The following is a 27,457-nucleotide window of genomic DNA, read 5'->3' as shown; positions in this document are numbered from 1 at the left end:
ATCCTAATTTATTGGATTAAAACCCAAAATTGCTACTGTCACTGCCTTCTGCAGCAGATCTGTAAATCTATAAAACAGCTTTATTGCAAGTGCACAAACAGGTAATGTTCCAATACAAGCTGCATGAAGACTTTGCTTTAGATCATCCCACTTTCTTTGTATATATATATTCTTAGTGAAAGATTTGGGTGATGCTGTTTAGGGATGATCTTTAATGTATTTTATTTTTTATATTTCTTTATATATTGTAAGATTTATCAGCACCTGAAGAGCAAGCAGGTACTAAGACCTAAAGACAGTGTCTCCTTTGGGGCTGTGATGCCGGGAGCTGAACAGTCACAATTCCTTTTCCACAGGCCTGCGGTGTAGGTGGTGATCAGCTCTGAGGTGTCACAGGAGCATCACTGACAGAGATCAGAGATCTGGGGTGGTGTTTGTTTTTTTTTTTTTTTTTTTTTTTTTTTTTTTTTTTTTTTTTTTTTTCCTGTTTTGGTGATGTCTGCAAGTCTTAGAGTTACACTCTCCAGTAACTTTAAGTTTTGGACTTTCCGGAGGTTGTTTCTTTCTCTTACCAAGGAAAAGGCTTGTTTTCTCACAAAGGCTGTCACTTTTTCTTGACTCTTTCATTTTCTTCAGCTCAGCAGGGTTCCTTCTTTGCACAGGCACCACTTGTATTTCTCCACCACAATGACCACCAGGATCTTTGACTACTTCTACTTTTTCTTTTCTCTCAAGCTCACGGGTAGCAGCATTCCCATTAATTTCACTGCCAAAGCGATGCCCTTAGCTGCTGCCGAGGCATTATCCAGTCCCTGACCGGGTTTCGTTCACGGTGACACCGGGGCCTGGCGCTGGGGGTTCCGCGGAACGCCCGCCGCGCCGGCCGCGCGCCCGCCCGGAGCGCTGAGGCTGCTGCACCGCGGCGCCGGAAAAGGACTCGCTCACCATGGTGCGTGTGCCGGGGATGGGGACGGGGATGGGGACAGGGATAGGGATGGAGGGATGCGCTTCCCGCAGCCTGCGCTCCTGGGGACAGGGGTGGCTGTTCACGCGGTGCTCCCGGCCCCTTCATCCCCGCCGGGAGCGGCCCCACCGGGTCGCTGGAGAGGCCTCGGGGGTCTGGGCGAGCCCGCTGGCGGCCGGCGGCGTGTGAGCTGACAGCGGCGCTGAGCCGATAGCGGCGCTGAGCCGACCTCACAGTCAAAACTGCTGCATCTCCTCCCGGGGGGGTTCACGTCCTTCTGGGCCTTCCCTGGAAGCGCGGGCCGCGTGTGGAGCAGGAGGTGCCGCCGCCTGACATTTCCCGGCGTGTTCAGAGGAGTTTTGTCTTTGACACCGTCTTTTTTTTCGCAGCCCTATGCACTGATTTTATCACAGGGAACTAAATGGATGTACTAAAGTCTCCGTTTGTTGATGGCCATTTATTTGTGATGCAGGAGAGCCCCCATGCTTTAAGGTGTTTCTTCTGGGTGCAGTTAAATAGCACGTTATTTCATAAAGCCTGTCAGTTCTGTTCAGACACTTTCTTACTGGAAAGTAGCATAACTTAGAGTAGTATTACCATGCTCTGGAAATTCCTGAGTGCTGTTTCCCCTCTGTGCAGTATGAAGGGATAGAGAAGGAAAGCCTCTGGCTGCTCCCTGGTGTGAAGCATTCCAATGATCTCTTGGGAGGAACGAGAAAATCGCTTTTAGTGCATTGTACAAATGACATGAGGCTCTTGTCAGAAACCCAGAGAGAAGCCTGAATGGGGACATTTTTCTGCAAAGGTACAGAGAGCCAATCTTAGTTTCTTAGCTGCAGTGTTCTACAAAGTAGGCATTTGGACAGTAGTCACTAGATAACATTTTCTGTGCTCCAGTGGTTTTGTTACAGCATGTACTGGCTTTAAGTAATTTTGTTATTGAAGTGGCTGAAATTGATGTTAGTGAAAGTTAGGAGCATTCTTAGATATCTGGGCATGACTTTTTAATTCTTTACCATGCTGTGTACTTCTATCTTCCCTTTCATGTTTTACTCATGCTTATTAGTGCATTATTATCTTTGATGTCTTTTCAGCCAAAATTACGAAAACCTCAAGGAGGGAAGCAAGACAAAAAGGTTATCCATCCCTACAGCAGAAAAGCTGCACAGCTGGCAAGGGAAGTACACAAACAGGAAAAGAAAGAAAAGTAAGTAGACTGCAAAACCTCTGTACAGACCAAAGAATAACATCACAAAGGATACTTTTTGTTTGTGGACATGGACTGTTAGGCTGATATAACACCAGTGCTGATGTTTCTTCTTGGAGTGCTACTTTTTGTTCCTCTTGCAACAGCAAAATGTTAGAAGGCCCTGCTGAAACAGAGATAGACAATATCCGCTGCTCTCCCCTCATCTATCCAGGCAGTTGTTTCATCATAGAAGGCAAAAGGTTGGTCAAGCATGACTTACCTGTAGTAAATCCATGCTGCCTACTCCTGATCACCTCCTTGTCCTGCATGTGGATAGAGGTGGCCTCCAGAATGAGCTACTCCATAGTTTTTGCAGTGATTTAGGTGGGGCTGACTGGCCAGTAGTTTCCTGGGTTCTCCTTCTTGCCATCTTGGAAGAGCAGGGTGACATTTGCTTTCTTCCAGTCCTCAGGCACCTCTCCTCATCTCCACAACCTGTCAGAGGTGAAGTGAGTGGTTTAGCTGTGGTGTCTGTCGGTTCATGGATGCATTCCTCAGGGCCCATGATTTTGTGGATGTCAGGTTTGCCTGGGTATTCTCTAACTCAGTCCTCCTTGGCCAAGGGAAGGTCTTCCTTCTGACATTCCGTAACCCTGCTCAGAGATTCCTGGGGGCTGCTCTTGGCAGTGAAGGTTTGTGCAAAGAACATGTTTGGTATTTCTGTCTCCTCTGTCGCCAGGGTCCCCCTCAGTTCAGTCAGAGGCCCACATTAGCCTTGGTTTTCCTGTGGTCACTGATGTATTTGAAGAAGCCCTGTCCTTGCTATTTCAATCTAGGCTGATTGTAAAGGATGTAACCTTTCATTTTGTTTAGGGAAACCAAGAATAATGTGTCAGTTTTGACCATCCACTGCATATCGTGATAGCAAAATCATCTTATATCTTTGTATCTTATAAATTTATAACATTTCTACATCTTAACACTTCTGGGGCCTGAACAGTTAACTCGCATTCTGTACTTTGTAGATCACTTTTGTTGTGCTCTAAAAATTAGTTGAATTAAAAACATCTTCCAATTGTCTATATTCTGCTTTCTGTATTGTCTTGACTTGAAGAGCAATTTAATTTGAAAGACATGAATAATGTTGATTATTCTTTTTCCCTTAGTGTTTTTAAAAGACTTGTTAAGGGTTCCAATTTCTTTTGTATCTCTATTGGAAAATTCTCAGGATTTTTTTTTAATAAATTAAATATGCATTGAACTTTTTATTGTAATTTCTTAGCTTGCAGTTTCTATAATATAATGGTGAGGCTTGGATTCGTTTTGCATAGCTCTGAAAAAAGACAAGATAAATTTCTGATGCTGTGAATGGAGGAAAGCTTTCCACTCCTGTACTCTCGGGAGAAAGAAATAGCTCACATCAGTTTTGTTCTTCCACATTGCTTCTGCAGGTCTATTAAATGTCTTTAAACAATTTTCCAAATTGCTTCTATTGAATGACAGCCCTGTTCCCTGGTGGAAGGTTAATACATCTTTTGGTGGTAAATAGGAGAGGCTGCCTTGTAATCTGTACAGAATTTTCTTCCTTAGTCCCGTCTACAAATCTGACACTTTTTTGACCATACTTGTTATTGTGTAGAAGTAAGTTGTCTGAAGTATGAATAGGACCCAAAACTAGAAAGAGAATTCTCAGTGTGATCTCACCAGGCCTGAGTAGAGGGGATCATTTTTCTGTACAGGCTAGTGCACTTCTGCAGAATGGAAAAACTGCATTAGAGCAGTCAGTGAATGTAGGCAGTCTGCACAGTTCGTCTGTACTGTTTTTATTAAGCTGTGGATTTCCTTGCCAGAGGATGCTCTAATTGTGGTTGGCTAAATTTGTGCAGTAATACTTTTTGAAGATATGTACATTTTATCTGTTGATTACTATTTAGCACAAAGGTGTAGGGTGTAGGAAGCCCTTGAATGGCATGTTACTGGAGGCTGAGAATATCTTTCCTATAAAAGTATCAGTCAGTGTTTTTGGTTTTGTGTGGTTTGTTTGTTTTGCTTGTTTTGGTTTGGTTGGGTTTTGTTATTTTTTTCCTTTGATACTTATCTGGAGACAGGATTCAGGACTGGAGACAGTTTAGGCTTCTATTTGCTTATTACCTTTCCTATAGGATGGAGATAAAGAAATAGCTATTGTGAGTGTTCCTGTTTATGTTATACAGGAAGGAAAATTGCATTAAGTTATGAGACGCATATTCCAGTATCTTTTGCCCAAACGAGATAGTAAAAAAGGGTAGACATTATCCACACAGAATTTCAATATTTAAAATGCAGCACTGGGCAAAAGGAGAGAGAAGTTCTACATTAAGTTGCAGAAGTCTTTTACAGGCTCCATTGTCCACTCTTCACCGCAAGCATTTGTAACAAAATATGACAGCAGTTATAAATTTACTTCCAGAAACTGTGACTGCACTACAAAAGACCAATCTTATAAGAGGAGACAGACCAATTGCTTTTGGAAAATTGGCTACAATCTTAAATCATCTTGTTCACTTAAATTACACCTTTTTTCTTGCCTGCCTCCCTCTCCTCGCAATTCTCTTCAAGGTCTAATGAGCAGCAACAGCTTCCAGTGTATTACTACCAATTTATTCTCTCCTAATCTACATGTGAATCTTTATTTCTTTAGGCAGCTTGTTTGCTCTGTTAAATAATTACAGGGAGGTTTTTATAAGACAGCAATAGCTGCTTCACTGGCAGTAGTAAAACACTGACTTTTTTACACTTAAGGAAACCACACCATAGTGGGAAATTCATGAAACTTCCATAGTAGTATAATGTACCAACATCAGTCATGATTTCCTGCAACTCCAGAAATACCTGCATCTCTTTTGGTAACTAAAGCTAATCTAGCTGTGCATTTTTTTCTGTCATTTATCCTCCTGAGTCAAAACAGCCCCTTTCTATTGTGCATGCACAATAAATTTCTCAGGAGTCAGTGCATTTTCGTTACAAATTAGCCAGTCTAATACTGCTATGCTTTCTGATATGAAAGCTAAGGAGTTTTTACAGAGATGGGGTGTGAAGCAGTATTTTAGTATTTGGGAGTAGTATTTGTTAGTAAATAACAAATAATAGTAAATACTTGATAGTATTTAGAGTAGAAAAGTTGAATACAGTATCTGAGATGAAGAGCTGCTGAAGAAACATGTAGAATTTACTTTTTAAGTACCTAGTAGACATCAAGAAACCCACTAATCGTTCTTACTCATAATCATTGCCTAAGCAGAGGATTTCTGGAAGGTGAGTGAAGAAGAAAATCATCATGAAACAACAGCCTACAACATGACTATATCCCTGGCATTACCCTCTCCTTCCCCTAAGCAAAAGCTATTACTCATTGTGTGGAAGGAGAGGAGAGGAAGTTTCTTTGACTCACCTGATTTGATTAGCCTCCTGCTAATGCTATTGTCTTCCAGCAGTCACTGAGGTGAGGTTTTTATGAAAAGTACAATAAGGCAACATCTGAGCCTATCATTCATTATTTCTCATACTGAAATTAGTTGCGTGCAGCAGGAGACCAAAGGCTTTTCTTCTAGAAGAAAAACGGTGGTTCTGTACTTTGCTGCTCTGATAAATAAAAGATTTAGTGCCCCTAGCAGGTGCAAATGGCAGTTTGTAGTGTTTCAGAATGTAGATATGTGACATGATCCTGTTCAGTCAGCTTTCCTAGATGCCATTGTAATTTTCTCCATGGCAAAGCTTTGCAGACAGGCTCCTCTCGCAGTGTTGCCTTGCAGGGTTCACAGCAGGGATTGCTGCTGTGGAGTTCCACTGAGTGCAGTATGTATCCTTTTCTTGGATGCTGTTACCATCCAAAGCTCCCTGCTGTAAGTCCTCTGAGGATGAAAGCCTGCCCAGCTTTTGTTGAAGACTTCTTCTACACATGCTGGGGTATCCATAGAAGTAAAAATTTCTTTAATAGTGGAATTCTTAGCAGCTCACACATGCTGTGCATTTGCTTATACATGGCTTTTCAAACAGTCTTCAGAGGATGAAATACTTCTTGAAAAATCTAATCTTGATTTAATAATGTAGGTTTGTGGACAGGTGACACAGGTATGTTTGTCTCTGGAAAGTAAGGGTTTATCTTTTGATCCCAGTTTTTGTGGTAGGTGATAGACTTCTGTGCTCTGAGTTAGTTCAGTTATCTCTAAAATGCTCATTAAATTTTACTGAGTAAATGGAATTTAATAAAGGAGCACAATAGCTTTGAACTGTGATGAATTTTAGCATTATTTATTCTTTGTCAATTATAGCCTTTATGATTTACTTAATCCATTACCAATTTTCCTATTTAATAATAATAATAATAAAAAGTCAGTTTTATCAGAGGTCCTTGAATAAATACACTGAATATGCATGGTGAGGATATTTTTTCTAAGGGCAAATTTCATCCTTACCCCAATAATGTCTTGTTTTCCTTTCTGGAAACAACAGAACATTGCACCATCCTTTGATGCAGATCAAATCTGACACCTTGAGGACAAAAGAGCATGAGACACTGTTAGAGACTTGGGTTTTTTTGAGAACTCCTAATTAGGATGAAAACTAATCCCAAATAGAACTGTGTACCCATATGCCATAGAGTACAGAAGGCTTTTGAGTGTCCTGACAGAGACAGAGTTGGGGATTTTTTCATCTTCTTTAATGAAGTTGTTAATTTTGGTTTCTTAAGTCATTAACTTACTGTTTGCTAAGCACAAACTTCAATTATTACAAGTTTTAAGGTAACAGAATGGTATTTTTCACATTGCATGCTTGATTTGCAAGAATGCAGTGCAGTGAAGTCTCCTAACTCATTAAACATACCAGAAGAATATCAGAAATACTTAAGAAAATTGTGACAGTGCAACTCTTGGGTGAAATTCCTTTTGTTGCACTCTGAGAAAAATGTTGTATCTCTTTTTCTTCCCAGAAACTGTTTAGCTTAATAGGTAAAATGGACAAATTTCAGCTAGTAGTTTTATCAGAAAGTAGATCTTTTGGATGAAACAGAAGAAGTTTTATATTGTTTGGAATTTGTCAAATATTTCTATTTGCAATTTTTCCTTGACTGTCATTGTAAGTGAAAAAAACCCAAACTTTTTGAGAATAAAATTAAGGTCATTATTTATATGGTACTCATTCCTGGCTAACATATCTTGTTTTTCTCTTCTAGGTTGAAGACTGACAAAGCTTTGCGTTTAAGTATTATTGGTAAGCAGAAACTTCTATTACTGAGGACAATATTCAGTTTCTTAGTAGAGATTGTAAGTTTTACCAGCTTTTTAGATGTCCAATTAGAGCTTCTTTTTCAATAATCTGATTCTGCAATCTTCAAACAGACTTGTTTGAAATACTGAAATACATGATATGTCCACTAATATATATAAAAGGATTGAATTTAGGGCTGAGCATAGCTAATCTTTAGTCAGTGTACAGAACAGTAGGGCAGTATAGACCAAGTCAATGTTTTGCACATCTGTACACATATTTATTGTATTTGGTTTCCAAGCTTTTTATAACTGCTTGTAAAAGAAGATGATATATGTAGGTTAAAAGACACATTGTGTTAGCAAGTAAATTCAAACCTTTGAGTCACAACCTGGAATATTTTTCATATGATTTATCCTGCACCTTTTCAATTTAATCTGTTTAAAAACAGATGTGATGATCAGAACTCTTACTCAGCCACTGAGTAAGAGTGTTACTTTTTTCCCCTAAGTTTCCTTCCTAAGCAATTGATATAGTGATATTTTAATTAATTTCCAGGAAGGTATAAAATAAATCTGAAATGATGTGGGAATGTTTCTATTACAGCTGCCTTCATACCTGGTACCCACAGTACCACAGTCTATGATGCCATTCAAAATCTTGAAAAATGGGGGGGGCATTTAAAAAACTTGGGGCAACTTTAATCTGCTGTATTGATGCTACAGTGGTGGTGTAACCATTAATGTTAAGTTTATTCTTGTAGGAGAAAAACTGCAATGGTTTCAAAGTCATCTTGACCCCAGTAAAATCGAGTACACAAAGAAGGAGGCTGGTGAACTAATTGAAAAGTAAGACTGGTGTTAAAAACAAGATTAAAATCCTTGACTTGTCTTTAAAAATAATGTGATGATGACTCAGAGGAGAACTTTTATATATTGCTATTAATAATATCAAGTAGTTGATTTTCTTGCCACTGACAAATATTGAGAGATGTATATAGTCATAGTAGAATTATGCAAATAAATCGTGTTGTAGTTTCTTTTTTTTAAATTATTGAAGTATATTCCTAGCTTTGTAGTGTGTAGAGGACTTTAAATGATTTGGACAGTAGTAATCACATATATTTACTTGTTGTGTTTTTCTGTGACACCTGAACACGTAGGTTTCATACTACTTACTCCTTGAGTGTCCAATAAATAAAGAAAATAAAGTAGAAAATAAACACATTTAGTAAAATAATATCAGAGTAATTGTTTTGCAGATTTTTTTATGAGTGCACCTAGCTTTTATGCATTTTATTTCTTTTAGTTATATGTGTCGATTCAATGCTGAATTGGAGCAGATTGAATTACAAAACAGTATTAAAGGCAGACAAGGAAGACAGCATGGATCACGGGAAACTGTCATCAAGCAGACAATAGAACGTGAAAGACAACTCTATGAGGGCTATGGAATAGGTATGGAAAAGCATTAGAAAGAATTCAGTCCTCACACCTGCTCACAAGGCCAGAATCTAAGTAAACTTTCTAGGCATTGTTCTTATTTTTCTCTTTAAAGAAATTACCTAAGTGCTAGGTGCTCGTGCCTTGCAGAGTTATCTGGGAGGAGGGCCACAGTGAGGAAAAGGAGAAAAAAGATGGTGAAGATCTGAATTCTATATTCTACTTTTGCCTTTGTGCACCTTTGAGAGTAGTGTCTTTTGAGTGCAGGCATATATAACCTATTTTTTGAGCTAAAGTGAGCTTTTAATGCACCTGCCTTGAATACAAATTGTGCTCAGCAGCTTGTTTGGACCTTCATTTGATAGCTAGAACTGGACTGAAGGAGAGCAGCAATAGTTTGGTGAAGTAAGGAAGAAAGACAAAGGGATAATGAAAGTGTAAAAAGCAGAGTTGTTTGGCCATAGTCAAGATAAGCATTGAAGTGTTTGTATTTTGCTTTAACCAATAAGGTGCATGTTGAAGCTGAGCGGTGAACTTGGCTTTAATATTAAAGTGTTACCCAGACATAATTGGTCCTTCTAATAGTAAAATATGTCATGGAAAACACGAAAAATCTACATTATTCTGTAGTTAGGATACAAAGCACAGCAAAGTTTGGGTTGCGTGTCATATTCCCCGGTCAACTGTCCCAGCTCTGTCCCCTCCCAGCTCCTTGTGCACCCTCAGCCTCCTCACTGGTGGGCTGGGGTGAGGACCAAAAAGGGCCTTGGATCTGTGCAAGCCCAGCTCAGGGATAATGAAATCCTGTTTTCCTCAGCACTGTTTTCAGCTAATCCAAAACACAGCCCTGTACTAGCTACTGTGAAGAAAACTAACTCTACCCCGGCCAAAATCAGCACACCCTGATATGTATTGTACAAATCAAGAAAATTAATGGCTTCAAAATTCTGCAAGTGCAACCTGCAGAGGCAGAGGAATTTAAGAATATCTGTATGACTTCATGTGTAATCTTTGATGTCTTAAAAGGAGGAAGAAAAAGTAATAGGAAAATAGATTCTGTGATTGTCATCAAACAGCTCAATTGTAGGAAGTATTCTTTTTAGTTTTTGCTTTTAAATTTTAGTTCTTTTTTTTTTCCTTACTGCTTTGTGGAAAGCTGACAGAAAAAGGCAGCTAGAGAAAAAGATGTCAAATGCACAAGCACAACATAAAAATAATGAAGAAGCTAGAAATATTGTAGGCAAAATTTGAGGTTATTATAGAATTAGTAAGTAAAGCATTCAGAGAGCACAGTGCAACTTCATGTATTAAATACACTTTCAAATCATTCATTATTTGTTATCACAGCTGCTGCAGGTTTTGCTCAGTGTCTAGGACAGTATTCATTCAGAGAAAATAGTGGCTGCTGAGTACTATAGCAACTAAATACTGTAATTAGAGATTGGGCATAAATGGAAATCAGCTGGAAACAGTGCTTTCATGCCTCTAGCTCATTATTAATCCTAGAAGCCTTAGCGAGTGGAGCTTTTATAACTGACTTAGATTTGCTGGGTTTTTTTCCCCCTGTTCTTGAACTCAGTTGTTTCTTGTATGCATGTGCATGTCCATGTGCTATGAAGAGACTGCATAATATGTATTCTTTTCATTTAGGGAAGACTACTAAATTTTGATGTGGTCTATTTATATCATAGAATCAATTAGGTTGGTAAAGATCCTTAAGTCCTACCTTTGACCAAACACCACCATGTCAACTAGACCACAGCACTAAGTGCCACATCTGATCATTCCTTGAACACTTCCCAGGCTGCTGATTCCTCCATCACTTCCTTGGGCAGCTCATTCCAATGCTTAAAAGTGAAAAAAAATCTATCCTCGTGTTCAACATGAATCTTCCCTAGGTGTAGCTTGGGGGAATTTCCTCTGGTCCTGTCAAGGATATATGTAAATGAAAAACTAATCCTTTACAAAATGTAAAAATTTGTTTACATAAGTAGTAGACATCCCAAAATATAGTAAATTTTAGTCTTTTTTAAACAAACTGTAGCTATACAGGGAACATTATCAGTGATGTTGTTGAGGTTTAGCACCTCCTTTTCACTTACTCCTTAAATATCTCTACAGTATTTTTACTGCAGTTTTCTTCCTCTTCACTTTTTGTCTGTTTGGGGTTTTTGTTTAATCTTGTCTTACATATTTATAGCAAAGCTATTGGAAGGCAATGCTAGATATTTATTTATTTGTAATAAATAGAGTTAGCATGCTTTCAGTGGAAAAGCATCATAATTATTTCATCTGAACATCATCCATTTTCGATAATTTGCTTCTAATTACCTTGCACGTTCTTTCAGATGCATAATATTAATCTTGTGGGAAAATGGCTTTTAAAACTAAATACAGCAGTTTTATTAATTAGTTCTGGAGGCTTCACATTGCAGGGAAATCAGTTTAATTCAGATGAAAGCAGTATCACTTCCATGTATCTGCTAATGTAACTTCTGTACTATTCATTAGCTGCTGTTTTCTGTAGTGATCATTACTGTATAAGTGAATAATTTTTTGCCTAAAGAGCATCTACAGTTTCCTTCATTTTAACAGGCTGTTCTCCCTCAAAAGAAAGAAAAGTAAAACTATCTGAAAGGGTCAGAAACATTAAAAAATCTTTACTTAAATCTTTCTTTGCTGTTTTGCTAAACACATAAATTGTTGAATACTTGATTGTCTTAGAAATCCCAGATAGTAGTTTACTCCCCAAAATACTGTCTTCATTTCTTTCCTACTAACTCCTGTTCCATATTTCTTTCTTATATTTTTTTCTATTTTTAGTTCAGAAAAACATGCTCTTGTGACTTAACATTTTAAAGCAAATGAAGGAGTTCACAAGCTGCAGCAAAAACTGACATTGGTGCATGCTAAGGAGATGCAGCTGAGTTAAACAAGTGTTAGTAATCCAGCACAATTTAGAACATCAGTTACTGTGCAGTATATAATTACTTTATCTCTACACACAGTTCTATTCTTAATTTGACGACTCAGTAGTTTTTATTGTGTAACATATTACAACACACATGTAAGTGTAGCTTAAAAATTTTGCCACTGCCAAAGCAGTAAAGATGACTACAGTGCCACATCTCAGTTTGTCACAGAATCTTCTGTCTTCAGGGTGCCTGCTTTCTCATGATGTTGGTGAGCCCTGGATAATAGGCTCAATAAAACTGTTAGAATATTCTCTTTGGAAAAGGTCTACATAACTTAAACCCATAAAATGTTAAAAAAAAAAAAAAAAAAGAGAAAAGCAAATGAAAGGGCTTCATTTGAAAGTCTTGTCATTTAGTCCTGGTTTGTCTGACAAGGACACTGAACTGTATGTTGAATCAGTGCTTTGATAAAAGCAAATACAAATCTCAGCATGGTGCCACTTCTGCCAAACTCACTGTTTCCTTCACTACATCCACTACTAGAGACAAATGGAATAGCATTGATAGCTCCTCGTAGAATACCTGGGAAAAGGGAAGAACTTTTTTCACCTGTGGGATCTGGGATGTTCCAGTGTTTGGGACTGTGCTGCCATGAGTGCAGTTCAAGGGACTGCAGAGGAAACAAGCAACCCTGGCTTTGTTTCAAGGCCAGTGTGGCATGGATATTTGGCATGGATTGTGGCATGGAACCAAGGAATCAGCAGACCAAAAAAGCATTAGGTAAATGTTTCTTTGCCTTGCCTTGCTCAGCTGTGAGCAGTGTCACCTCATCTGTTTACCGAGGAGCGGTCTGCAGAAATCACTGTAATTGTTATCAAAACATTTTGTATATATTATTGTTCTTCAGTTGGTAACTTCATAACCAAGTGTGAAAGAAAGGAATAGTTTTCTGAATTTCTGAATAGTAAGGACTGTCTGGCCACAAAGATAAATGGCACAGGTATCATAAACTTACATTTTGTAGTAGCAAAATCATCCATAATCCTGCATTGATAGCATGATCTCATTTATTACTGTGAAACTTGAGGAAATTGATAGATGAACAAAGGCAGAACTGTTTGTTCAAGGACAATATAAAAGTTGCTGAAATGTCACAATTTTAAGAGCTAAAATAAAGCGGATTTAATGTTCTAGAGGTAGAAAACATCTGTCTTGTTGAGAAACCTGCTGGCTGTGAAATCTGCACAGTTCATAAACAGTAATGAGGTGTTTTATACTGCGGGAACATGTCAAGGCTCCTAAGGTATAAGTCTCCATAAATTAGTGGTGATGTTAAATACAGGCTGCTTGCAACACTGCAGGCTGACCAAGAAAAGAATGACACTGAATCGAGGCAAAGCAGCTTTGGCATCCTATGTAAAAATCCGCCCAAGTTTATAAATTACACTCTAGTAGGAAGATTTTGGCTACTCCAGGAGGAAAAAAGCAAAATTATCTGTTCCACAGGTCTCAATACATAATATTTGCCTTCCTTTTTACTAGCAATGGTAATACAGATTTGTATTATTGTTTCATTTATCTGTATTATTATTTTTCTTTATTGTTTAATTTGTATACATGTATGGCAGGTTTCTTTTAGAGCAGTTTGGTTGTAATGGAAAGGAGGTATGTAGCCATTTTGGTTAGAGGCCATTTAGCTCAAATTTCTTCCTTTGAAATAAGACTGGCTTGAATAATCTAACACATCTAATAGAATTTAATTTCTTTCCTATTAGAAATCCCAGACATTATGAACAGAAAGCATCTTAAATTTTTCAGGTAAGTTTTTTATTATCACTAATAATGTGTTGATAAAGTGCAAAATAATGTTTCTGAAGTTCACCTGTTGTATGTCTTTTTTAATAAAAAAGAAACTTGTGCAAAACTGCCAAGGAATTTGCCATTTGAAAAAGCAGAGTAGGTATGGCACTGCTATTTTGGCATTTCTTAGCTGTTACAAGCTGAACACCTATGTCATTTATTAACTAAAACATTGGAAGATTTAGATTCAACAGTTAGAATGCCGTTTCTGTAACTTAAGTAACTTTTTTTCTCAATGTTCTTACTTAATATTTTACCTAAAATGCTGACTTCAGCTGTTGACAGTAGTGTTGGTATGTGTGTATATACTAGTTGAAAATCTTAAATGAATTTACAATTTGCATCCAGTTAGAAGATCTGGGAGCTGTGAAACTTGCTGCTGGCTCATCTGGGCCAGCATTTTGGTATGTCCTGGTAGTAGATTGAGTGAAGATTTTTGCTGACAGCTCTATCAAATGAAATATTTTAAAGGAAAAAGAAAAATAAACCAAACTCAAACAACTTAGGAATGCTTATGTTGCAAGGAATGATATATCAGTGACTCACAGGGATTGTATGTAGACAGAAGTCATACTTACAGGATGTTGGAATAAAGCCAGAAATCCCAAAGAAGAAAGTCTGCTGTATTTATAAATATGCAATTGACTCTTGAACAGGGACATCAGATAAAAGTATTGCTGTATTGCCTTGGTAAAGGAAAAACATATCTTATAATTGGCAAATACTGTCTTTGCCCTTGAGAAAAATTATCCATGAACTGCACTTACTATAATCAAGAAAGCATGCTGTTAAGTGAGTACTGGGTTTGACTTGTATTTAAAACAACCCTTTCTCCTTCATGCAGCTTTTTGAAATAAAACACTCACCATGTGAATTAATGCTTACTAACCCATAGTGTTCTCTTGAAGTCAGTGATACAACATTTACCAGAAATCACAAGGGACTTAAAAATGCAATGTTACATATGCAAATCGAGCACCCAGATGAAGAAACTCTTCTGATCTGTTTTTCTGTTGCTTACCAGACTGCAAGTTGAATGAGACAAATGTAAAAGCACATGGTCAAAAGTAACTGAGGGTACAATAAGTCTGTGGGAATAAAGGGAATAATATATTTTTGTTTCACATCTGAAATATCACATCTGAGAATCATATCTGAAAGTACTTACTTCTTCATAGAGAAATTACAGCTTCTGTAGTGAACAAAATCAGGTGAAATCTTTGGTGCTTATTCATACCACAGTGGGACAGAGGATAACTTAAAAAAGCAGTCTCACTTGAGTTAGCATCTTCTGAGGAAATGTGAATTAACTCTGCCATTCCTTCCTTTCTATTGCTAATTGTTTTTCATTACTTATTTTTTCTCTTTAAGAGAATGGGATGGTGATCTGAGGAAACTGCCAAACATCAAAATGAAAAAGCTCTCTGCTAGGGATGCTGCATGCAGTCACCCTGAGGTGACAGATGCAGAAGCAAAAGAAGACTTGAATGATGAAGAAGAGGTGGGCCCCGATGAAGAAGAGGTGGGCCCTGATGAAGAAGAGGTGGGCCCTGATGAGCACTAGCTGATTCAAGAGCTGAAAGAGTGAAAGAAATTTTAAGAAACTTACTTTAATTTTCACTAGATACAAAAATAAAATTTAACTATATTTCTAAAGGCTTTGTTAGTTGCTTCTTTGTTATCTGTGTATCCATGGTAAAGAGTAAAAAATATTACTGAGTAAAGCTGTATATAACTGGATAATTTTTTTTTAATATATATATATACTTAAAATCTCAAATGTGTAAGTTTATGTCTTGAAATCCTAGCTGAGTACATTTCTGTCTAAATTCAGACTGGAATACTTTGTGGTCAGAAATCCTTACCTTTTTGTGGTAATTGCAATAATCTGTTAAACATGGAGAACTCTTCTCTTGTACCTTCTTTGAGAATCTGTGTCAGGATCATAGAGAGCTGGAAATGCTTCAGTGAGATACTGAGTATTTTATGTTTTGTCAAAAGAATTTGAAAGAGTTACTGTCCTCAGCAATCTGTATTGCAGAATTCAGATAAAAAGCCAATCAAAGTCCCTACAGTCTGTTTTTAAATATATCTTAGTCCATATTTTTTTCTCTAACGCTTTTGTTGAGAATTGAATTGAAGCCACTCAGGACTTTTCAATAGCAGGCTTGCTTTATGAAGCAACTCTTTAGATGTTTTTAAATGTGTCTTTCAGGAAAGTTCTTAGCAGATTATCACTTTAAAAGCTGTAAAATGAGTAAAAAAAAGAAGGAAAAAGGGCAAGGGCAAAACTAGGGATAATTTCACAGCAGGCATTAAGTAGGACATCTCAGTGCATATTAGGTTGTCTAGGCACAGAAGTCACAGTTCAGCTGAACTGTCTGCACACATGGTAGTAGTCACAGCTCAGATGCCTCTTAATTATGTGGAAATAATTATTCCTGAGAGCTGATTTTTCTAGTACACTTCTGTGTGCTAAACAGTCCAGTTATTGTCATAGTAAATAGTTTGTGTTTCCCACATTTCTTTTACAGACATCCAGGTGTGTATTTTCATAGCTGCGCGGCAAGAGTTACTAATGAGTGTTAAGTCTGTTAACGTGTATATTAAATTGTTCCCTCTTTACAAATAGGCTTGTGCGATGCTTTCACATTATAGGAAACCAATCTGTTTAGGTTATATAGAACTAACAACTATCCTCCTTAAATGATGCTAAAGAAGGAACCTGAATAACTTTAACAGACCTGGAGCATGGGTGGGTAATATAATTCATCTTCAGGTGGACTGCAAGTCTTAAACCTGGCTAGAGGTCTTGGCCTCTGACACCAGCCACATCTCCAGGCATCACATCACTGCTTTGTTTGAGAGATCAGTGTGCTTAAGTTCATGGCAGGCCTTTGGTATTTTTATATCTTTGTTAAATTGAGCTGTGTGGGGTGGAAATCTTGTTTTGATTTATAAAACTTGAGGTGCTAAACCATGGTAGAACCTGAGCCAGGGTAACTGGATTGAACTAAACTTGTGTATGTGGTTGTTTCAGTGCTTTGACAGATTTTGTCTTTTGGAAGTTCATTTTTGCTTGTATACAAAGTCTGATGTTTGAAATTCCAAGTAGAAACATTGAGTCACTTTCCCATGACATTGTGTAAAATATGGAAGAAAAATGAGCAAATAACTCAATAACTGGAAGGTGTCATAGTAATTACCGTATATTAGGCTGACATTTTGGTGAGTGTTTCAAAAAGACTGTCATGCAAAGTTACGAAGAATGAGATGTTCCATATTCCTTGAAACAATACAGTAATAAGACATTATAAAAATCTGGTTAATGTCAAATATGTGAAATTATATCTTTTTAACATCTTTCAGACTACAAGAACATGTTTATAGATCAGACCTTATTGATTTTCTGAATTTTCTTCCTTGAAGTCCATACATTTATTGCTTCTTTAGCTGTCTTTTAAACTGTCTTGTTAACCTACTGCACAAGCAATGAAAAAAGAACAGTTGTCTGCATGTGAACTTAGTACACTGAATTATCAGAAAAAAATCATACTGTCAGGTATTCATATTTGAATTGAAAATAATCTAGGCTTAAACTGATGGTGTGCATGACCAATTTATCAGGATTGTTGCAGAATATTAATGTGGCAGTGGGAAAGAACAACAAAAATCCCCAAAGCCATATATTTATTTATTTATAATTTCTGTGCTGAGTTTTTTGTCTTGACAGGCCTGGAGTGGGGGGGATGTAGAGAGAGTTTTTTGCCGCACTTGTGTTACTGAGACCAGCTGGTGGAATCTCTTCAATTAATTTCATAACTCAGTCATACTTCATAACCAGCTATTAGTGTTATATGTTGGTGAGTTCCTTCCCTACAGGTGAAGAAAAGACAAATGCTCTCAAGAGTTCTGAATTGTTATTCTGTTTGTTTAAAATCTAGAAAGTAGATGCTGGTAACAGTGGGACTGGGAAATAGTTATGTGATGTTCTCTGTTCTTACAGACTTGTTGTGGGGAATACCTTGAAATTCTATTCTTTTGTAGCTAAGGATTTCAGATTTTAATGTTAAATCCTCTGATATGATTCTCTGTAATTTACAGGGGTTTATTTCTGGTGAAGGATTACTTTTAGGGAAGATTCCTTTCATTCTAACTTGTCAAGTACTGTTTTGCAATGTTTCTGTGTTTAGTTTTCAACTCAAAGCTGTAAAAGTTAAAATTACTATTTCATTAATTATCATAGCTTATATTAAAAATACAACATTTAAAACCGAAAAGTAGTATTTTTACACATAGAGCCACTTTCATATAAGAACTTTGGGGTTTTTTAGTGTAATTTTCAGTTTGTTGCGATGTTCTTACTAAGTTTTACTTCATTCAGCTTTCAGAGCTAAGGCTTCTCTAAGGAAGTGGCTGAATTACATTCAGACTTTCAGTAGCAGCTGACTTGTTAGTTGTGAAACATGCCCTATTGGTGGTCTCAGCTGGGGAAGAACCATCTGACTTTAAGTCCAGGAGAAATAATGGGGTTTTTTCTTTCATGTAAACAAACCAAATGTGATGTAAAAAAAAAAAAAAACCAAACAAAAAAAACCAAAAAAAACCCCAAAAAAACAAAAAACCAAAAAAACACACACACACACAAAAAAAAAAAAAACAAAAAAAAAAAAAACAAAAAAAAAAAAAACAAACAAAACAGAAGATCCTGACGTACTCAAAGCTGCTTGTATGCAAGCAAATGTAAATTAATTAATTTATAATTCCTTAGTATTGGAAACAAATTAAGCCATTTTTAAGGGGATATACTTATAGAGTATCACAATTTTTTGTTTGTTTGTTTGTCTTTCAATGCAATAGCATATTTACTCATCTCTGTGATGACACTGCCATATGTGAGGACAGAGTCTGGGACCAAAAATGTGTATATTGAAGACTAACTTTTAAAACTGGGGCTTGCTAGACACCTGGCAGATAGGAAAAGGGTAGTAAAAAAACCCCTTTCTTTTTCTCAGTAGAAGAAGTTCTCTACTTAAGGAACCTTCCAGGTTAGTTTTCTAATAAAGGGCAGTAAAATGCCTGCAGTACAGAATTATGTCCAATTGGCTTGTTTGGTCAGTCTCAGCATGATACAATGCACATGTTATCTTTCTATCTTCTAGCTCTTTCAAGAGCAAAAATTCATTATAGTTGATTCCCAGACTTCCCCAAAAGAAGTAAGTTTCATGAACGGTAAGGGACTTTGCTAATGAGGTGTTGTGATTTGTGCTCTGCAGTTTAAGCTGTTGTCTTAAAATCACCTGCCAAGGTCCTGTGCAGAGTTCCTCTAATGAAACTGAAAATAAGCTGATGGTGAGACACTTACCATAGTGGTAATCAAGTTCCCTAAGCCTTGACTGCTTGAGTGCAAATTCTGTCCAATTTTATTAAAATTAAGGGTTTAATATGTAACAAGTTACCTGTTACAAAGGAAAAATAAAACTAATCAAGTTACTAGACTAAAATAACAGCATTACTTAAAAAACAAAATTGCTAAATAATAAATTTAGCAATCACAATATTGCTAAATAAAAATGGAAGCATCCTATTAATGTCAGTGCTTAATCAAGCTCACACACTTAACCAAGACAGTACCATGTTGATTTGAAAACTGATAAAGTGATGATGCCCATTGCTGAGATATGAAGTGCTCAAAAAATCTTTTTCACACTTTTTAATGAAATATTCTTTTTCCCCAGCTCTCGAAATTTGGCAGCAGACTTAAAGTGGCACATGAAGGTTCATTAAAGCCTGTGCCTGAACTTACAGACTTGATTTGTTCTTTTGACTGTATCTTTTGGGCTCCTGTAAGTAGCAGTCTGTCTTCTGCGAGCCATTAACACTTGGGCTTGTCCTTTTCTGAGTTTAATATGATCCCATCTAAATCCTGCTACTTTGCTTTTCACTTCTATGCTATTTGTGAGCCATTATTAAATTTTGTTGATCATGTTGTTCACCATGTTCCCAGGAATGTGCATACACAGATGTAATGATCCATGTTTCATTACTGAAGTAGCTCCTCAAATTATTTGTGATTTACTTAACACACTTAAAAATTACTCTGACCTATCTTCTTTGGTTATTATTTTGAATAATGGTGATTACTGTATTTTCATATATATTATCTTCTGTGTTTAAAAAAAAAAAAAAAAAAAAAAAAAAAAAAAAAAAAAAAAAAAAAAAAGTCCTGTACTTCAGTTAGTTATAGGTATTTACAAGTAGCAAAAGGGCAAGTTTGTCCCAGGGTCCATGCTCTCCAGCATACTGGAATCATTCTGTTCTCAGTTAAGGTTATTTTCTGAGGTCTGTGTCATAAATAGTGGAAATGTGGTACACCTGTGTTTTTGGCAAGTTCTTTGAAAATTTCTTTGACTTTTGGGAAAGCTCATGCAGAACAGCCTTAATATTTTATGGCTGGGATGTGTGTATACAGACATCAAACTAAACAAAAATGTGTTTTATGTCCTAATGGTACCCTTCATCAAGAGATTAGAGCTCTTGTGTGCAAAGCAAAAAAGGCTTAGGGACCCATACCTCTCTTAATTATGAAACCAAATTTGGCTCCACTTTTCCATACTACTGTAACTTCTTTGGTTATGCTGTTTCTTCTGTGTCTTGCAGGGGTTTGTGAATCCATTTGGATTTACATTGTGAGCTAGTTAGGGCAGCTCTAAAAAAATTAACACGTGGCTAGCCTTGGATATACAAAATGAAATTTGTTAGAACATTACTTCTGTGTTTGGAACATATATTCTTACCAGTCATCAAGCATATGATGACTTATTCCAGCTGGAATTATGGTATTTTCAAACTTAGCCCACTCTGTCCCCAGCTGACCATCTAGGAGAAAGATACAGGGTGGGTGGATCTGTAGAAAACTAAATTTTGACCTTAGTTGGAACATTCTGTTTTAGTCAAGGTAAGATATTTTCTTTGGTTTTACACTTCACAAATGCATGGGCTTTTTTTATAATGCAAACGTGCAATCTTCTTCTTCATTAAAAAAAAATGTCTTTAGGGTTTTCAAAAAGGAGAAAACCTCACCAAATAAAGTATAAAATAATGCAAAAAGGAGCAGGACCCATGCTGAAAATCTGAGCTGGGATTAGTTTTAAAGTGTTTAATTGTCCAGTCGATATTTAAAACTTTTATGTGTTGAACATTCCAAAATCACTGTAACAGTTTTTAACAAGGCACTGCTTTCCTTAGGAAACTTTTGTCCTGTTACCTCCCTGGAGCTGAAACCCAGTAATACTTGTCCATTATTCTAAGGATGCAAAACTGGTTGCTTTCTAGGCTTCTTTATAGGGTTGAAACCTGCAAATTAAGTGCTTAACTGTAAGTCTTTTCAAGTGTTTTTTGTATTATGAGGTATATTCCTGAGCATTCTGCCAAGGTGGGGTACCCAAAAGTAGCGCCTTGCAACTTAGCAGGTTTATCAGTATGAAGTAAGCAACCAACTATATTGTTCACCTTTCCTGCAAGAGTGTGGTCTTGCCAATTCATGTTCAGCATTTGATGCTCTAGGTAACAAGCTGACAAATGTAGAATACTGCAGTACTTTGAGTAATTTGTTTAATACAAATACATTTTTTTCACAACATTAAGCAGATACATTACTTTTGTTTCCCTTACCTTCTGTCTTCCAGTACACATTCACCCACAAAAACATACACATTTTCTTTTGTAAAAGAGAGGGAGTTAAACAAATAGCACAAACTTGTAGTTCCGAATATTATACACAGTAAAATATTTTCATCAGAGTAAGTTTCATTGCATTACTGGAAATTATGAACTGTTTGTTCTTGAGATGGGGAATACTATTTTTTTCTACACAACAAAAATAAACACTACCTTCAGATAGAGCAGTGTGTGAATGGCACAGTTGGACTAGTCAAGAATCTTTGTAATGCTACTGTGATAGTCAAAAGTGGTATGTTTATGTCAGTTTGAAATAAACTTTATAATGCTTGTGTCTTAAAAACAGGAAAAGAAATGTGCATGTTCACAGGAGTGAATACAGGAGTATTTTGTTTAAACTTCCAGATCTGACCTGATACCAAATTACCTCTACCTACCTTTATTAAAACTTGGTTTAAACAAGAATGCAGATGAAGCTGTTCTTGCTAATGGCAGCTCAGAGCTAGGTTCTGCCCTTATGGGTTTAGCCAGGCCAAATTCCACTGTCAGCATATTTGCCAGAGCTGCACTGTGGCTACACGGGAGTTTGATACAGTTCTTCATTTGAGATGGCATCTTCGTTAAAAAGTCTTTAGACTTCATATTAAAACCTTCAGTGTACTGGTCTGTTTAGTTTTTGTTGTTTGGTTTTTTTAGGATAGAATACTGTGGTTAATAAATTAATACAGAAAATTGTAAGTTTTGTGGGAATGAAAAAGTATTGGTTGATAATGATCTGTCTAGTTTCTCTATCCATGTACTTTCCTTATTACTGAAGACCAGAATCCAAGGCATGGTGGTATGAATAGCTCCTTGCCCTCTTGATGAGGTTGTACCCTGCTTCAGAAACAAATTCCAATCCTGCATGAAATCCCTGAAAGCTCTATAAAATCCAGTGCATCTAAGAAGAGAAAAGAATGCACAGGCTAACACTGTAATGCTTTAAAAGGTTAAAAGGCTGCTTCAAGCCAGCTGAAATCTCTCTTGCTGGTGACTTGTCTCATTGTCCATCTCAGCAGACAGTGTCCCATTTTGCTCCTATTCCTGCTGTCCACATTCAATATTTCCAAGGGAGAGGAGGAATTTCAACTGAAGTCTTTCTGCTTTTTAATTAACTGTAAACTCAGTTGCATATATGGTTGAGTGCCAGAACAGTGTTTGAAGTTGAAGGCATTGGTATAAAAGTTTTCACACTGTTTTTTCTGTTGCTGACTCTTCAGTGTCTTTTTAAAAAAATGTAAAATCTTGTTGGATGCTACAGTTCTGCTTTCAGAATCTTCAGGTATTTTCTTCTTCAAGGTGAATTTTATACTTGTTCAAGAAAAAAACCCCAATGCAAATTCCTCTCCAGTAAACTGACAAAATAGGGGATAAAGTATTTTCAATGGGGTCATGATGCTACCACAGTCAAAGAACAAGCTGGCTAAAGAAGCAGAGTTACTTTCACTTAGTGAGAAACTATTATTCAGAAAGCTCTTAATTATCCTTCATAATAATGTTCTTTGTCAGTAAATTTTGCTGATTCTGCAGGTTTATTGTAAACATCCTTCCAAACATTCAGATGCAGTTAGTAATTTTTAGTGTCTGATGTCAGATATCATGAGATTTACCTTTGAACAAGTAGCTTTTTGAAAACCATGCCATTGCAGACTATCTTAAGCATGTGCAGTTACAAGACAAGACATTCCTTAGTTGTGTCATCATGCTGTGAAGACCTTCTGAAATCTCCTCCACAATTTTAAATGGAGAAATGATTTGGTTTCTCTTGTACGTCATTTCAAATAAGAAGCTGCTACAATTGAAAGTTGCAGTTGTATAGTTGAGAAATTATTTTATATAAAAAGTGTGTGCCATTACATGAAAAAACTTCAACATTAATCCAACTCACCCGGAGTAACTTACAGCAAATATTGACATGTATTAAGGACCCATTCAAGCACCAAGATTTTGTGTCCTGTCTAGCCAGGTTACAATCACTTAGTCACAGCCAAATTACAAGAGCAATTCCAATACAAAAGAATATAATGATCTGATTAAAGACACATTTCTTGTTAATACTGCTACTTCTAGTATTCCCTGAGCCTTAAGCCAGTAAACGTTCACAAAGGAATACCTAGTATATAAATTCCAATACATTTTAGGCCCAGCAGCCTGGATATTTGCAAGAATGGAATGATTCTGTTATTTCACGGTAAATATTTGAGTGTATAAAGAGAAAATTTACTAGTAGAAACTTCAAGGCTTCCGTAGAACTCTAGTTCACTTGTAATTGTGGCAGATATCCTTCCTTTAAGTGAAGCTCTACTCTTCTGTCCTCATTACTCTGGTTCTTTATTTGCTTTTTTGCTTTTCCTCCTTTACTAAATACAAGATTTAAAAAAGAACTTTTAATTTATTTTTAAAATACACATTATGTTCAGGCCCAGACTTGTCCACACCAGTACATAACTACTCCAAGTCAATACTTGCTCTTGTGTCCTTGTAGTAAACACCACAGTTTTGCAAAGTGAATCACAAAATTTGTTCTTTATATATTCACCCTGTTGGACACGGTATTATATCTACATTCATTTATCTATTGCACCTTGTAATGCTATTCACACTTCATTTTTATATGCCAGTGCTCAAAACACGAAATTAACAACTGAACTGTTGAATCTCTAACAACACCTTAAGTTTACCTGTACAGAAGGAAACCACTGATTTGTTTTTTAGTGAGGAAGATAAAATCTAGCTTTTTAGAACAAGGAGATAAAAACTAATGTTTCCTTTAGATATATAGGTAGGTATGTTCTCTTACATCTACCTTTCTGTATCATGAACCTTAAAAAATAAAACCAGAAGTAGCTTCCATCTTCAGTATGTGTCATCCTTTTTCACACCTTCGATAATAAACAATTTACTTCTGTGTAATTCTGCAGTAAACTGCTTTTTCTTTTTTTCATTTACAATTCTGCCTCAATACTTTGTGTATCCAATTTATGCCTAATTCACTCCTATAAAGTAAAATAAACAGCAGAGCTGCTCTTCTAACCGCATATCTACATATTCTCTCTTTCCTGTACTTACCTCCCTGACATTTAAATAAACTATCTGTAGCTTATGGAGACATGAATTTATACTGGTTGGAACTGCTTTCTTTTCAAAAATTTAACCATAGTTAAAAACAACTGGTTCAAATATCCACAGTTGACACAGCTGCCCAAACATCCAGGCTCCGCTACAGTCACATGAAGGTGTTACCGTACGAGGCTTAGAGAGGGAGTGCTGCAAATACAGCTCTCTGTACTTTGATTCTGTTAATGCATATAACTTGGATTTGGTACCCTTTGAAGTGTACCTTGAAAAGGTAAATAGCAAATACAATTTTTAGTAGTAAACAGATGAAGGGTTTTGTGTCTTCTGTAAACAAAATCATTGTGTCACTTCTGTTTTCTACTTTCCCAGCCAGCCCAGTTAGGATAAAAAGTACATTGTCACATTGGTTTGGCATTGTCTGTTAAACCTGTTCTCTATTGCACTTTCTACACTTCCACTTTCACTACACTTGCTGACTAGTTGCAAAACTACGTCACGAACGGCCACATTCCATACAGTAACAAGTTGCTTTGCTGGATCCGTTTTCCTTGTACGGTTTTGGTTTTGGTATGGGGTATTTTTTTGTTGTTTGGTTGGGGTCATTTTTAACTGAAAAAATGCACAGTCATTTCTACTTTCTTGTAGCATTCGTAGTGTAGCAAACACTACAGCTTACTCTGCAAGGAAGAAGCAATGCTGTCCATGTCAAACTGGCATGACCTCCGATGTCGCCTCTTCCGCCGTCAGCTGGGAGTTTGTACCTGTCTGTGCCACTGGCACCACCACTGCGTCCTTCACCTCTGAGGGCTGAGTGCATGGAGAGCTTTTCTCCTCCAGTTTTTTGATGGTGTCTGGGCAGTTCTGAACAAAGATCACTCTGTTGTAGGCTTTCAACCTGCGCCACAGCTGGACGTAAACCTTACACTGCACATACATGAAGACCAGGCCTCCTGTGAATCCAATGGCCACCACGACGAGTTTTGTCCAAAATGGCCATTCGAGGACACCTTTGAAATAAAAAGTTTATGTTATACATTGGATATCAAGCACTGAGTTTCAGTAATGTATATTGAAAAGAGGCCACTTGCTAAGAATACACAGGTATGTACGCACTATTGGAGCAGTTGTGGCTCTAGAAAATAGACTGGGTTTCCCTATTCCATGGGCCAGTTAAGAAACTGCCTGTGGAACAGGAAACTGCTTCCTCCTTTTAACTGATTTGACCACCATTTGGTCAAATAAAAAACACAACACCACGCTCAAAAGCTCTCTTTCAGGATTTCTTCCACCTTTTAACATTAAAGATAGGCTGCTGCTGTTTCTGTGGTAATACAGGAAGCATCTATTTTTATTAACTGGTATGGGATAGAGAGGTTTGTATCTTTCCTTTTTTCCAGGATGGCCATATTTTCAGACTTGAGCTTTATTAGGAGAAAGAAAGGTCAGCTGAACCTAGACAGAATAAATTTATGTGAAACTTGAGTCCCTACCACTGGTGCCATATCAATTCTAGAATATTTTAAACTGGCTTTTCTATAAGCCAGTGTCAGGCTTAGCAATTAAAGGGTTTGCATCATATACTTCTCTTAAGAGAAAAAAACCCCAACCCTTTAAATAATTTGAGCTATCCATTTAAAATGGGATTTTCAAACTCAGATTATTAACAAACAATACTAGTATAATTCAGGGTTTCCAATTTTTCTCCTTCTCAAAATATGTTTCTAAAGTGTTTTTTCTCCAGTGTTTGCTGTATTTGTTTTGGCAATTCCCATCAAAGAGAGATAACAGAGAAGAAAGCAAACTACATATATGCCCTTCTTACTCCCCACAAATACATGTTCACTTTTGTAAAAGTACTCTCCTCTGCAACAAGCAAATTTTGGGGCAAAATAGTGTAAAGAATCAGCCATTATATTTGGCAAATACTGAATGCTGTACAAATCATAAATACTTTTTGAGCCTACCAGGAATAATTAACATGATTCTTTTGCATTGTGTGTAACAACAAAAATCCCTGTTAGCTGTTTTGTTATGTAAATTCAGCTAATCTACAGAAATAGCTTTCCCCTTGTAATGAGTAGGGTGATGTAGTTGTACTCATTAATACAATTTCAAAGCCATTCCTAGTCCTGGCCTCTGGGCCAGATTTTTTGAGATTAAAAACAAGGTTACCTATTTCTAAAGAATGCAAAACAAGACTTTGTAGTGTTTATTCATCTGTGACTTACTGAGGTTTGTTGCTTCTTTTTCCTCTCTGAGGCAAGAAAGGCAAGCATCAGGAGTATCATCAAATATTTATCTAACTAGCAAGGCACAAAGCTCCACCTGTTGTTTTCCATGTTAACTTTGGAATATAACACAAAGCTGGAGACCTTTGTTCCTTTTAGGGTGCTTAAATTCAATTCAGATCAAAACTCAAAAGCTTTTTATCATCATGATCACATTTAAGACTAAAATTTAAGACCAAATAAACTTAGATTTGAAATGGAAAACAGTATTTAAATTTAGGATATATTTTCTGCATATGCTAAGTACGGCTCCTACTGACATTAAGCGTGCATTTTGTTACACATGTCCAGTTCAATTTTCAGAATCTCTGCAGATGGAGACTCCATGACTTCTCTGTTCCACAGTGCAACCAATAAATACAGCTGGAACATGGACATTCACACTGAAATTCTATTTGAAAGGACACAGGAATGGCTTTCCGTGCTACTCAAGTCCCACATGAAGGACTAAGACAACTGAAAAACAGTCTTTTGGAAGTTTGTATTAGGGAGGTTGTTAATGAAGAGGCGCTATCGTACTTTACTTTCTATCCAGGTTCAAGTGGTTAATATAAATAAATTGCTGCTTAAGGACCTGAACTTGCACTGAGCTGTTTGAACTTGACTCATCTTTTTTCCTGAGCTTTAGAATTACCTAGATAATGGGAGATTAACACGGGAAGAACTGGCAGGCTAGTTAAGCTGTTGTAATGATTACACTGCCTTTCCTCTGCTGGGGCATAAGGTAAGACTTTCATACTGACGCATTCAGAACT

The 27,457-nt window shown here is 36.9% G+C and overlaps 2 protein-coding genes across 2 annotated transcripts in view; one reads left to right on the top strand and one right to left on the bottom strand.

Moving 5' to 3' along the window:
- The first annotated feature begins 896 nt into the window (after positions 1–896).
- Positions 897–15,359, top strand: TMA16 (translation machinery associated 16 homolog). Its single transcript, XM_083860888.1, has 7 exons — positions 897–949; positions 2,059–2,171; positions 7,366–7,403; positions 8,164–8,248; positions 8,709–8,857; positions 13,533–13,575; positions 14,989–15,359. Exons 1-7 carry the CDS (start codon positions 947–949, stop codon positions 15,179–15,181), a joined length of 624 nt encoding a protein of 207 aa, XP_083717014.1. The 5' UTR covers positions 897–946; the 3' UTR covers positions 15,182–15,359.
- A 5,909-nt stretch (positions 15,360–21,268) lies between these two features.
- The window catches only part of MARCHF1 (membrane associated ring-CH-type finger 1), an 88,561-nt gene continuing 82,372 nt past the window's right edge, over positions 21,269–27,457 (bottom strand). Inside the window, exon 6 of the mRNA XM_083861849.1 lies at positions 21,269–25,421. Within this exon, the coding sequence (XP_083717975.1) occupies positions 25,120–25,421 (302 nt within the window). The 3' untranslated portion in view covers positions 21,269–25,119. The remainder of the gene's footprint in view (positions 25,422–27,457) is intronic.

This window comes from Zosterops lateralis, assembly GCF_965231275.1.
Source record: "Zosterops lateralis genome assembly, chromosome: 5".
Taxonomy (NCBI): domain Eukaryota; kingdom Metazoa; phylum Chordata; class Aves; order Passeriformes; family Zosteropidae; genus Zosterops; species Zosterops lateralis.
Note: the sequence above shows the minus strand (reverse complement) of the source record. Positions and strands in the feature narration are given on the sequence as shown.

Coding starts and splice junctions, on each gene's coding strand:
- TMA16 (XM_083860888.1), top strand. Junction 7,404..8,163: donor TTTGCGTTTAAGTATTATTG/GTAAGCAGAAAC, acceptor TTATTCTTGTAG/GAGAAAAACTGCAATGGTTT. Junction 13,576..14,988: donor AAGCATCTTAAATTTTTCAG/GTAAGTTTTTTA, acceptor TTTCTCTTTAAG/AGAATGGGATGGTGATCTGA.